The 14,428-nt window shown below is 39.7% G+C and overlaps 1 protein-coding gene across 2 annotated transcripts in view; it reads left to right on the top strand.

The window, feature by feature from the left end:
- Positions 1-14,428, top strand: part of GPR155 (G protein-coupled receptor 155) — a 222,358-nt gene that overhangs the window by 39,960 nt on the left and 167,970 nt on the right. The window contains exons 14-17 of one of the 2 annotated variants that reach the window (XR_008791885.1): positions 90-185; positions 3,832-3,896; positions 5,164-5,301; positions 8,603-8,962. Coding sequence is in view for 1 of the 2 variants with exons in the window: in XM_056110327.1 (XP_055966302.1) it covers positions 90-185; positions 3,832-3,896; positions 5,164-5,301; positions 8,603-8,894 (591 nt within the window). In the remaining variant the exon portion in view is untranslated. Of the gene's footprint in view, positions 1-89; positions 186-3,831; positions 3,897-5,163; positions 5,302-8,602; positions 10,796-14,428 lie in introns of those variants that run through there. The other variant, XM_056110327.1, reaches the window with a different exon arrangement.

Below are 14,428 nucleotides of genomic sequence, written 5' to 3'. Positions count from 1 at the left end.
AAGTAGATAAGTTATTGTACTGAGTGCCGGGTGGGGAAAAATGATTAGCTTGCTTCACTTTAAAGTACTGTTTTCTCCTCCTTTTACAGAATCTTTCTAGTTGTTTATGGTGGCTATTCAACCAAGAGCCTGGAAGACTCTATGTGGAGTTACAGTTTTTCTGTGCTGTGTTCAACTTTGGCCAGGTATGTATTTACTGAGAACTCAGGGGTAGTTTTGTTTTCCCAGCTGAGTGGACTCGGGTGGGGAGCAGGTGTTGTTGTGTGTCTGTGTGTGCGTGTGTGTTTCAGTGAAAGGGTTGAGTCTCTTTGCCAGTCGCTGGTGTGTGTGACAGCTGACAGCTGCTGCATATTTCTTAGTAGAGATGAATTATTATATTGGTTAAAGTCATCAGAATGCACCATTTCCATTCGAAACACCAACCACTTTGTTTTGCTTTAGTCTTGAGATAAAGAATGATCATTTAAGCAGGAAGAAGATGTTCCAAATTCCTTTAGAACTTTCTGTGGCCTTAGTAAGTCACTTTAGGGAAACAACTTGCTTTCTCTTCTGTTTAGCCATTTAAATTGGTGCACATCATTTCACACGTGTTGGTTTTTCTTGAAGACTGGTATTTAACTTTTAAAAAATAATAATATATCAGGGCTGGAGTGATTGTACAGCAAGTAGGGCGTTTGCCTCGCATGCCATCAACCTGAGTTTGATCCCTGGTATCCCATATCCCACATGGTTTGTTGAGCACTGCAGGAGTCATTTCTGAGTGCAGACCCGGAGTAACCCCTGAGCATCACTGGGTTTGGCCCAAAAACCAAAATAATATAATAATAATAATAATAATAACAATAAAATTATTATATGGCATATAAATAAATTTTGACAAAGGATGGTAGTTACCGATTCTTGAGTCTACTCAATGCCAACCATTGTTAAACATTTTATACTTTACCTGCAAAATAATCATTATCACTACCCTCCATCCCCCACCAGTTTAGGAATTAGAAACTAAGGGGCCAGAGACTTAATATAGCAGATAAGGTGCTTGCCTTACACAGGGCCCCTGCACCATCTGTGATACCCTGAGCATCTCCAGATGTGATCCCTGAATCTAGAGCCAGGAGTAATCCCTGAGAACAATTGGGTATAGCAAAACAATAATAATTAGAAACTAAAATTTCTCGGTGACTAATTTGGTAGTTGTATCATTGTTTCTGTTTGAGTGGGAAGTTAAGGATTAATGACATTTTACATATTAAGAAAAAAATTTTTGTTTTATTTTGGGGCCACACCCAGCAATGCTCAGGGGTTACTTAGGACTTTGAGCTCAGGAATTACTCCTGATAGTACATGGGGGACCATACAGAGTGCCAGGGATCAAACCCAGGTCAGCCACATAAAAGGCAAGTGCTCTGTTCACTGTACTATCACTCCAACCCCATTGGGAAATATTTTTATGTGAAGTTTCAAGTTTTGATTCTGTCCTCTCTCCTTTACTTTTCAGTTAGATACTATACCCTAGGTTGAGTTATCAAGTTGAAAAAAATACTGCTTTATACAGGTTGGCCTATTGAATCTAAAATGATTGGCCATCTGAATTAATTAACACATATTAGTAGATCAACTTAAAGTTTTATTCTAATGTTGATTCCTCGAATGATGTCCCTGTTTATTTTGCCATTAATGGGGGTTGAGGGAGTCAAATGATCTATGTCTATGTGGACAAGTGACTCAGTCATCTCATTAGGTACAGACAGGAGCATGCCAAGGGCTACCTGATACCCACCTCACTTGGCAAAAATGCTTTAAGATCTGATGTTATACCCAAGAACTAGGAGATAACCAGATTGAAAACTCCCACTCTCGTGGAGCCTTCAGCACACAGAAGGGGCTCTGTAGGCCAGGCTACCCCTCAGCGGGGCTGGGAAGGCTTCGCAGCAGAAGACAATGGAAGAAGCAAGCATTGAAGATGCTGCTTGCACAGCTCAGGGTACAGATGCTTCAGGGGTAGGAAAGAGATAGAAGCTCTGCTCCTACCCCCTTTCCTCTTGGGGATGAGTGAAAGTTTGCCCCCCTGAGATTGTTTGTCAATTGAGAGTAGAGTCAAATAAGTGCAGGTCATTTTTCGAACTCTCCATCCCACACGGACCCACCTGAGCTTAGAACCCTTCGGCCCATGGCTAGCAGGTGATGGTTCCTGATTGCCACCTCCCCACCCAGTCCTTGGAGCACCGGTATAGGGCTGCTGTTTGTTTTGCACACCCCCCCCCACACACACACAGACACACACACACACACACACACACACACACAAACTTGCGCTACTTTCACCTTGTATAAATTTTACCCATTTGCTGCTTTATTCTCAGACATGACAACTCTGTCAATCATTAGACATGACTCCTGTAATTTCTGAAGTTTTAACAGAAAGTAAAATAATGAAGAAATACTTAAGTGCTCAAGCGAGCCCAGTAATGTCTCCATCGTGAGACTTGTTACTGTGTTTGGCATATCAATTATGGCACAGATAGTTTGCCAGGCTTTGCTGTGCGGGCGAGATACTCAGTAGCTTCCCGGGCTCTCCAAGAGGGGCGGAGGAATCGAACTCGTTTCGGCCATGTTGGCTGCGTGCAAGGCAAACGCCCTACCCGCTGTGCTATCTCTCCAGCCCACTTAAGTGCAATGGGTGAATTTTTCTAAAAAGGACAACAAAAGTAGATGCTCATCAGTGTTTTTATTTTTCTTCAGTTTCTGAATATACAGTGGCCTGTCAGGTCTGGCATCCTTTGCAGAGCTCAGAGAGCCGGGCTGGTGTATCTGGAGCACTGGTGTCAACAACTCAGTCCATTATGCTGTCAGAATTAACTAACAATAATAAATAGCGCAGAGGACTGGAAAGAGGCAGCCAACGATTGGGACTCCAGGCACCACACTTTTTAATGACTCTGCCTGTGTGCATCGTATAAAAGATAGCTCCTGCCAGTGGAGTAATTCCTGAATGCAGAGCCAGAAGTCACCCCTGAGCATTGCCAGGTGTGAAACCCTCCTCTGAAAAAACAAACAAACAAACAATGTAACTGGGTTATTTATAGCAAATAAAGCATTTTTCTTGCATGTAATGGACCCTGGTTCAATACCAGGTACCGCATATTGTCCCCTGAGTAGTACCAGGAGTGATCCCCAAGCACAGATCCAGGAGTAAACCTTGAGCACAGCTGAGTATGGTTAAAAAAATATAGAAATAAAATAAAATGTTGCCTTAATCCAGAAGTGTCTAAATTGTGTAGACAACTGCCATCTCTTCAGAGAGAGAGAGAGAGAAAAAAAAAGAATTATTCAGCAGACCCTTTCAAATCTACATTTTTAAGGGAACAAACAAGAAGCCCAAATTTCACCTCATGTTGTTACCACCCTCAATCATTGCAGTGCCCCACAACTGACCAACTGTATGGGTGGGGGTACATACCCATATATGCTCCCCCCAGAACCAACGTTTCTTCCTCCTGTGGAGATGATGAATCACTTTGGGAAACATTGTTCTAATAATCACTAAAGATTTTCTTCCCCAAGCACTGAAATAGGTGGCTCCCATAATTTCTCTGCTTTAAAACATTATTGAGATGCTGGAGATGTAGGTAGTTTAGAGGGTAAGGCGCTTGCCATACACACAGCTGACGCGGGTTCAATCCTGAGCATCCCATTTGGTCCTCCGAATACCACCAGGAATGATGCCTGAGTGCAGAGCTAGGAGTTACTCTTGAGCATCACTGGGTGTGACCCAAAAACAAAAAATTAATATTGAGTTCATAAATTATAACCTCTTTTTTTCTTTCATAGGGATTTATTTCCTTTGGAATCTTTGGACTGGACAAACACTTAATCATTCTGCCTTTTAAAAGACGGTAAAATTAATTTTGAAATAAATCTGTAACTGTAAAGGTGGCAGTAGTGCCATTCTATTAAGATACTGATGTTTTCAAGCTTTTAGTAACTGCTAGATCATGGAAAAGTTAAACTAAGCCGAAAGGTGATATTGATTCATTCATTTTTTGTTAATAATTGCAGAGAAAATATGAGAAGAATTGTTACTAACCCAACAGTGTCATTTGCATTTTAACAAGGACTGATGGATGTTGACTTCTGGACAGAAGTCATTATCTACATAAAATAAAATAAAACTTGAAAATGTATTTCAAAGTGGAAATAGTAGGTAGCGTGCCCCCATAGGTCAATGCTTGATTGTCCTCTTTTGACAACAGGATTTTTCTTTCAAAACTGAGAATTTATTTTAAATTCAAATTTATTCTTTTTCAAGTTTTCTGCTATCCAACTTTTGGAGGTTCCTCCACACTTAGTGCAGACACTCTTTGAATTCAGATCAGTAGTTATTTACAAAATAATAGTGAGGTGGGAGTGAATTTATCATCTCCACAGGAGGAAGAAACATTGGTTTCTGGAGGGAGCAAATCCTTATACTTAACTCTTTGCTTTCTAAGTCAGAATTAGCGAAACAAGAAGTGCTTATGGAATCTCTCTTGCCAACTACATTAGAAAATGCCCAGTAACTAGAAAGAATCTTTCTTACTTCTCCATGTCATTATTAAGATGTAAAGGTCGCAATCCTTTCCTGAGTGAGGGAGAGAATAATCAGGAAATCATTGGACTTGATCCTAACAGTGATCAGTTTGAGAGTCAATAGCTCCATGGTCTGTGCTGACAGGCACAGAATTGTTGTGTTCCCATACCTATGTTTGTCTCTCTGGTACAGAAATCAGAAAACGATTCAATACTTGATCTCTGTATTATTTTTGTTCTTTTTGGGGGAGTATTAATAAAAAGTTCTGTTTGCATTTTCTTTTAAGGCAGAATATACAATAAGGAACTTCATTATTTTTTTTGGTAGACATTAAAATGGGTCAAACATTTCTGGAAGGTTGATAAAATATTCAGGTCTCCCAGTCTCCCGCTCACCCTCTATCCCCAGGCTGCTTTGAATGGAAAATCAAATGTAAGCGAAAGATCTTTCTGCTTCAGAGTCTAATGCTGTGTGGGTGTCCTAGTTGACAGCCGTGGTAAATGACAGCCTGGCTGCTGGTAGGAGATGCAGGAAGGGTTTGCTCAGTGCTATTCTTTCCTTAGACATGACCTCCTTACATTTTGGTTCCTCAGACTTGAATTCCTATGGAACAATAAGGAAACAGCAGCAAACAGGGATTCTCCTGTTCCTGAGGAGATAAAAATGACCTGTCAGCAGTTTATCCATTATCACCGGGACCTCTGTATCCGGAACATTGTCAGGGAAAGAAGGTAAGTGCAGGTTTGAGCTGATGATATTTTATGTAATTTTTTTGCCTTGTGATTATATTTTATATGCAAGTTATATTTTAGATGATTGATTTTGGTTGGTAGCGGGCTATTTAAAGGTGATGACCAACTACTGGATAGTTAGTTTCAGTAACATATATGTAAAAGTTAAACTTAAATCTAGGTCGGTTCAAAAAATAGCATATGAAAGCCATATAGCTTTGATTTTTGCTTTTTAAATGTCATATAACTTGAGATTTCCATACAGAATATGAAAACTAGTGCCAGAGAGATAGTAAGGTGCTTTCCTTGAATGTGTCTGAGCCTGGTTCAAATTTCTAGCACCATACATAATTCCCCCAAGCACCACCAGGGGTCAGTACTGAGCACCACTAAGTGTAACTCCCTCACAAAAATAAAAATAAAATATGAAAACTTTAGAAGGAATGAAACTTAAGAACATTATTCACCTCATGTTAGACTTTAGTGTCTTACAGTAGTTTTAGATATGTTGGGTGTAGAAGAGATTTTATAATCTCCATCTTTTAGTGGTGTGTTTATTACTAGTGACATTGTCAAGAAAGTGAAATGCAATCTCTACTGCTTACTTGCTTAATTAATTCTGTTACTTATTTCTCACAAGTCTCACAATTCTGTTACTTATTTCTCACAATGTCAGTTTCTGACATCATTTTAATTCTACTTATTACCATGGTAGAGTGTTTGCAACAGGAAATGAATAAGCAAGGTCATATGCCAACATTTTTTTTATATGTTTTAGAAGAGAAAAGCACAAAACATTGAGAACCCATTAATGTATGTAACTGAAGATTAGAAAACATAAAAACTGCCATTCAGGATGGCTTATTTACATACATTTTGCCACTGTGTTTTTCTCTTTTGGGGGGGATCGGGGGGACAGGGGAGGTTGGCTTTATACAGCGGTACTCAGGTGCTGCTCCTGGATCTGTTCTCAGGGGTCTTTCCTAGCAGTGCTGTGGGACCATGTGGTTTCAGGGATCAAACCTGGGTTCTTTTGCGAAGCATGTGGTCTGTCCACCAAGCTGTTTTCCTGACTGCACTGTATTTCATTATAACCAGAAAAAAACCTGGTAAAACTATCCAAAAAGGAACTAACTGGCTGGAGACTATTACCTGAATTCAACCACTGTTTCAAAAACTGTTTACTAGCTGTGTGACATTGGGAGAGTTTCCTTCTTTGAAATATCTGGTCCTGATGTCATAGAGCTAGTAGAAAGATGAAGGTACTTGCCTTGCATGCAACTAACCCAAGTTCTAGCCTCAGTACTGAAAGGTCCCCTGAACACCATTGGGAATGAGCCCTGAGTACAGAACCTGGAATAGCCCCTAAGCACCACTGGGTGTGGCCCAAACCTCTCCCCACATCTCTTTTTTTTTTCCATTCCTCAAGCTGCTTGAATTAAATCGCAAAATATATGCAATAGGCCTAGGTTTATTTCCTTAGATAGCTAACTGAAGAAAACTTAACTTTCCTACCCTTCAAGGGACCAAACATAATTATTTCAAAATTGTGTGTATGAGATAGAGAGAAACACAGAGACAAAGACAGAGAAACAGAGAGAGCTACCACTGAGCTATATCCCAGGCCAGTGTCAACAATTTAAAAATTTGCTTTGTTTTGTTTTTTAATTAAAAAGTGTCATTTCATGTTAGTTGTGTGCAGCCCACCATTGCTGATGGTCAGGAAGTAGAGCTCTTGTCATCTGTAGGGCTGCATGGTTCCTCTACCCTACATGACTACATGACCCTGGTATGGGCTCATGCATAGATGTACAGAGGCACATTCTCTGCCTCCCTGTCCAGCTCTCTATGTTACTGCTTTCAGCCACCTCATCTCTCTCTGGGAACCGTCCATACTTGGTATCCAGTAGGATAACTGTGGGAAAAAAAATAAAAATCACAAGGCCAGAGTGATAGTATGGTTGCCTATAGTGATAGGTGGTTGCCTTGCACGCTGCCTACCGGGGTTCAATCCCCACCATCCCATATAGACCCCAAGGTACTGCCAGGAGTGATTTCTGAGTGCAGAGCCAGGAGTCAGTCCTGAGCACTGCTGGGTGTAGTCCCAAAACCTAAATAAAAAAAAATAATAATAAATAATCAACGTATAAGGGAGTTTTATAAGTTTTGAAAATCAATATATAAGGGAGACACAAGTTTTAACATTCAGACTTTTTGCTGAAAGCAATGTTTGTAGCCGCAGAACATACACTATATCTTATTACTAAGTGCAATGCTGTGAGTATAAAATATTGTGATTTTATACACTTGAGAAAATGTTTCATGTTTATCCACCTCTTTTCTAACTTTCATATGGAACTCATTGTATATTCATTCGTGGTTAAGTGGGTTTTTAAAATTTTTTGTCACCTAGCTTTCATTTCATCTTCATTTTCAAGCAGCTTCCTACTCTCGAGCACTTTAGACTTTACTGCTTTACTGATGCTTGTGGACAGATTTGTGTTTTGCAAATTTGTATGAAAATGCACTGAATTCATTTAATTGAGTGTTTCCTGCATTTCTTTCCCCTGGTTTGTTTGTTCATACCATACCTAAGGCATCCTATATTTACACAGGGAAGACAAATTTTAAATAATCAAGAAGTAGATTCATAATCAAAGTACATTTAAAAAATCTCAAGATTCTGTAGCAAGATGGATTTTTTTAATTCTTTCCTTGCTTCCAAATGCAGCAAATTTCTGACAAACAGATCAGTGAGATTGTCTTGACCTCTGAAGGTGGGGAGAAAGGTTTCCTCCGAGCTCTGTGAGATGATGAAAATAGGAAGTTCAATTCGAGTTTAGTAAAAACTGTCACTTCTTAGGTGCTTATGAAAAGTATTATTTGATATTCCAGAGACGGGTTATTATTAGAACTAAAAATATAATATAAAATCTCTGATAATCAGCTGTCTACAGAATAGATCCCATCATAAAATACCATGATACTCTAACAAGAATTTTTCTGTGTTCATGGATTTACCTTATGTAAGTCATCTATTATTATTATTATTATTATTATTATTATTGATTAAGGGTATCTGATACCACAAGCATTATTGGTGTTTCTGATGTTTCTCTCCTGGGTCTTTCTCAGGTCCAGTAACCCTTTATATTCAGAACAGCTTCATTCCTGCCACACTTTTAACTGTCATGCTGTCTTTCCCTTTCCCTGTCTCCTGTTCTCCCTTACTATCCTCCATCATGCAGTGCTGGTCCCCGATTTTCAGAACATGTGGGTGAATCATTCCTTTGACATACAGGTGTGGTGCAAAGACTTCTGCGGGAACTTTCTGTGGCTGTGACCTGGTGAACTGGCTAATTGAAGTCGGACTAGCAGCGGACCGCGGTGAGGCAGTGATCTACGGAGATAGACTGGTGCAAGGCGGAGTAATCCAGCATATTACCAACGAGTATGAATTCCGGGATGAGTACTTATTTTATCGATTTCTTCAAAAGAGCCCTGAACGGAGTCCTCCTGCCACACCCGCAAGCGCTCTGCAACAGGAGCAATGCAAAGAAACTGAAAGTGCATCCCCATCTCCAAAGACCTAAATGTTGAAGGCTTCCCGTGCCTGAAAGTCCTTCTAGCCCATCTGTTACATATTAGTGCTTGGTCCTGGGTCAGTCGTCCCTTCTCTGAGCCTCAGTTGCCTATTCTATAACACTGGACAGGATGTCCTCCCCATCCCAGGAGAACATTATGTGATTTTTTACATCTGTGTAGAAATACACAGGAAACTGACTTGGGGGTAGGGGTGTGGATCAAAAATGCAAAAATGTTAAGTTTGGGAGGCCCAAGCGATAGTTTGACTGGAAGGATGCTTGTCTTGCACGCAGCCAACCCAAGTCTGATCCTCAGCATCCCAGATGATCCCCCTTCCCCACCAGCATCTCCTGGAGTGATTCCTGAGCGCAGAGCCAGAAGTAAGCCCTCAGCACTGTTGGGTGTGGCCAAACAACAAACAAACAAAAAGCAAAGTTTAAATAATGAATATAATAATTACTATAAATTATGATAAATTATATCACTATTTCAAAACATGGCTTCCTGGAACTGTTTGCTCTAATTTCAAACTCAATATCCCATTTACCCTTCTTTCAAGAAATGCTAGAATTTCTTTAAAGCTGAATTTGGTAGATATGCTATTGGAATCAGGAAGTAGACCTTAAAATTTATACAACATTGCACCTCCTAACAAAAGAATTTTAATAATTCTGATACAAGGCCTTCTTATTCTAGTTACCCCATTTCCTTGACCAATAATACAGTTAAAACTGAAACTTTTTTAAGATTCATCTTTTCTTGCTTTTTTATCCAAAGCACTAATATGTATGCTATTAAACAGTGATTAGAACCTCTGTCAATATTACTGTTTCCAAATTCATCAACAGGGGTATAGTCAACTTCTAACTTTTATAGAGAAATAATTTGAGCAGATCTATTTAAATTTTACCAACGAAATTATTGCCATGTCATCAATTCCAGTGTTTGCCCAAAGCCTCACAGTGCTGAAGGATTACCCTATTATCTTATTCCCTATTATCTTATTCCCTGTAATCAGGAGGAAGAACTATGAAGTTCAAGCCTGACTTTTGAAATTCTGAGCCTCACATCCATTTTTTCATTGAGACTTTTTTAAAATGTCCATGGACAACTATCTAAATTTGGAAATTACTAAATGTTGCTCTCCAATAAATGATAGTAAACTGAAGAGACCTAGTTACATGACCTTGAACCTCTGCTTATGAAGTGCCCATGCTGGCTTAACTTATTTAAAATGTTTAAAATATTTATTTATCTCATATTTTAGTGCCTCATAATGTAATCACCATCAAGAAAAATAATTCATAGAGTGAGATTATTGTCCTTTTAATGCATATGTTAAAATTATGTAATTTTTTAAAGAAAAACCTGCATGAAAGCTTGGTGAACTTAACAAGTAAATTATTCTTTAGTGTGTAGTATTTGCTTATACAACTTTCAGTTATGATTAGGGAATGGGAATATTTGTCAGCAGAACTGTCTTGCTGAGAACCTTGTTTTTTTTTCCTTGATAAAACATTATAACTCTGAATGCTCAGAAGTGAGGAGAAAGCCTTGTTGCTTTACCAGGAGACCAGCCTAGTTACAGCAACAGAGATATTCATTCACTTGCATGTAGGCAGCTCAAACCTTGCATGAAGGCTTGTTGAGAATTTGTGTTGTTGGTGAACAGGTTGTGCCCCACAGGCTCTGTGAGGAGCACACAAGGAATCTGGAATCTGCACTTGCAGTGCTGTTTTCCTTGGGGAACCCTGAGAAGAACCTCCGGATCAGAATCAGCTGCAGTTTTAGAGAATAAAGGCTTTTAGGGGATGTTTTTAGAATTAAGAATATGCTAATTTTATTACATGAAAATATTTGTAACTTTTCCTCCTGATGAGTTTCTCAATAAAATGTCTATTTTAACTTGCACTGCCAATGTTTTTGAGTAATCTGTAGTGCGCACATCACCAGAGAACTTTTCCTGTGGTTTTCATTTTCTTCCCCTCCCTCTCTCCCTTCCCCTTCCTTCCCCTCCCTTCCACTTTTTTTTTTCTGCTGCTGTATGTTGCAGTGTCTCGCACCATGCATATGCTTGGTGGTGGATCTGCACAGTGGGCTTCACTGCTCAGGGGCCCAAGTTTCCATGCTACCTTGGTTTCTGTGCTCCCCTGGGAGGCATGCTTTGTCATACATTCTGGTTGTGGTGTGCGCTGGGTATCAAACTTTTTAGTTGTGGGGCTGGCACATACCTCACACCCTGGAGATTGCAGTGTTGCGGATCCAGGGCCCCAGACATCAGAGCTGCCAAGGTGAGGACTGTGGGTGCATATTTGCAAGGCACGTGTTTTTGACACTGAGCCTTTCTGGGGGTCTCTATAAACTATCAGGGTTTCCTTAAATGGGTGAAGAAGAGATTCTCTTCTCCATGTGTGAGCCTATGGGATCTGTGCCCAGGGCCTTGCCCACTCATACACTCAGTAAACACTTTGTTAATGAGACAACATAACATTAGAGTCCTTTTCATGTGTTGGGTTTTGGGGGACCTTGGGGGAATTGTTTTGGGGCTACTCCCAGTAGTGCTCAGGGCTTATTCTTGGCTCTGCACTCAGGAATCACTCCTAGTGGCGTATGGGGGACCATATGGGGTGCCAGAGTGGCCAGCCTACATGCAAAGCAAGTGCCCTTCCGCTATACTCTCACTTCAGCCCCCTTTCACATGTTTCTTAACTTTTAACATGCAAGGTCATAGCTGGAGGGGGGGGGGGTAAAAAACGCTGATATAATTTTGCATATAGCCCTTTTATAAGCCTCAGCTTCGGTGTGGTCAAGCACTCTTCTGTTGTTCTTCAGGAGTAAATTCTGTGCTCTACTTGTACTTAAACTTCAGCTTTAAAGTGTGAGGTAAGGAGTACCTGAGACTTAAAGAATGATGATTAACAGTCAGCAAGTTTCCTTGTTATTTTAAAGCCTTAAATTTGTTACTTTTCCTCTTCTTTTTCCTTGGTTGTGGCTGTAGTTAGAATGATTGGGGGTTGAATGGCATGCTGTCCCCACACTTAGCTGTGGTGCTCACCAGGCATTGCCCTGATTGCTCTTGTCTTGCCAGGGCTTGCACAGCGGTGGTGCTTGTACATCCCTGCCTTCGGTGAGCTGGACACCACACACATTGCTGGATCACCCCGGGTTTCAGACGGGAGGGCTACTGGGATCGAGCGCAGCCATGTCAGGCTGTCTCCCAGGGATTCAACTCTAAGCCTCATGCCGGCACAGCACACACTCTGCCTTTGCTACTGAGCTATTCCCAGGCCCAAGGATCAGTAAGTTTCCTCAAACAAGCGTGAAACTATTGTTTTCTATGTCTGCTATGCAGAGAATATGATTCTTGTCCTATTTATAGCTCATATCAGGTAAAATATGAAAGAACTTTAGATAGTACATTTAAAATATTAAATTACTTTGGATGTAGGCTAAGTGATAAGTGATGGTTAAAAACTTCCCAGGATGAGAAATGTTGTCACCTTTCTTTAGGAAAAGGTGTTAGTAATTCATTTGGTTGTTTTCGTTTGGAGGCTCTACACTCAGGATTATACTCCCGGAATTGCTCAAGTGACTGTATGGGATGCTAGGGTCAGCCATGTGCACAACCTGGGTCAGCCACGTGCACACACCATACTGCTAGACTACCACTCTGGCCCCCATTAGTAATATTTCTTGAATATGTATGATACAAACCTAAAACAATTAAAACATCCTCTCGCTTGAGGCTGGGATATGAGATCTGAGATCCGAGCCTCAGGGATCAACCCCCCACAGCTCACAGTTCCCAGCAATGCTGAGTGTGGCTCAAATGCCAAAAAATATTAAAAAGGAAAATAAAAAGAAAGAAAAAACAAGAAACATTCACTCTGTAGAAATTGCTTTGGGCAAATGTTACAAATACGAAGTAAATTTCTGAAATTCTTAGCTGCATAATTATTTTTTGGATAAAATTCTAGTTAGAGATATGTATGTATGTATGTATGTATATATAGAGAGAGATATATACATATATATATGTTTCACAATGATCCAAAACTGCTTTCTCTAAAATACTATTTATTAATTATTCTCTAGTTGATCTACATAATAGTAAATAATAAATCACACTTTTTAATTTCAGCTGCTTTATTTTGTACTCTTAAGATATACATGAAATTTCATAAAATGTTAGATAAAAGCTTATACTTAGTACACAATAAGTTACTCATATAAGTTCCAACGCTTAAATAGCTTTATTAGATTTTTAGACGAAAAGAATCTCCTAAATCATTTCATAGATTAATTCACATCTCTATAATAACCCTTGCCTTCAGCTGGGGAGTTCACTTTGAATAAAACAAGTTGACCTCAGATATACGACTATCAAGTGATACTGATAAATTGTCCAGCTGATTTTCTCAAAGTCTGAAGACCTCGAAAGCAAAGAAGAGGCCTGTGTAAATCTTTCTATCAGTACATGAGTGTTCATTTAACAAATATTTATTGAATACCTATAGCTACGAGAGACCCAGGGTTAAACACCGAGTACAACAGCAGAACCAAATATGGTTTCTAGCCTCAAAAAGCTGTTCTGTGAGCAGATGTGAAATATTGCTGCTACACTGTTATCAAGACAAATGTGGTTGTGAGAGTAGCAAGAAAAATCACTTTGCATCTAGGGAAAACTAGGAGGAAAATAAGTTTCTGCAAAACTCTGAAAGATGAGAAGAACTACTAATGTCAAGTGAGTGGTATAAGCAGAGGTTACAGCTATGACAAAGATACTGGGCGCTTTTAAAGGTTTAAATGTAAGCAGATTAACAGGATTTTGTTGGTAATTACAAAGGAGTGGGAATGTATCGTAAGGATAACGAGTCTTTAAAAGAGATCTCGATTCAACAAAAAAGAAAATAACCTGATTTCTAAAACAAGGAACGCTCTGAACAGATGCCTCACTAAAGAAAATATCCAGATGGCAAATAAGCATATGAAAAAAGATACACTACCTCATATGTTGTCAGGTAAATGCAGATTGAAGAAAAATACCACTACACGCCTCCTAGAACGTTCAAAATTTCTAACAAGGGCAATACCAGATGAAGGCAAGGATATGAAGGAACAAACGCTCTCGTTTATGGCTGATGGGGATGCAAAATAACAATCACTTTGGAAGAGACAGGCAGTTCCTTACAAAACAGCATATTCTTACCATACCATGGGACAATTTTCAACTTTGAAAACATGTCCACACAAAAACTCTGCTCAAGTTTATTTAAAGCCAATTATAAAATTGCCAAAATTTAGAAGCAACCAAGATGCACTGCTCTGGATGAATGGATCAATAAACTGGTAAACTGAGAAAATGTATTATTCAGTACCAAAAAAAAGAAATGAGCTGGAGAGACAGTACAGCGGATAGGGCACTTGCCTTTCTCATGGCACTGACATCCCATATGGTCCTCCAAGCACTGCCAGGAGTAATTCCTGAGCGCAGAGCCAAGAGTAACCCCTGAGCATAGTCTGTGTGGCCCCAAAACAAAAA

The sequence above is a fragment of the Sorex fumeus genome, unplaced genomic scaffold (assembly GCF_029834395.1).
Source record: "Sorex fumeus unplaced genomic scaffold, SorFum_2.1 ptg000009l, whole genome shotgun sequence".
NCBI lineage: Eukaryota > Metazoa > Chordata > Mammalia > Eulipotyphla > Soricidae > Sorex > Sorex fumeus.
The sequence above is the reverse complement of the archived record's forward strand: the minus strand, read 5'-3'. Positions and strand labels throughout refer to the sequence as shown.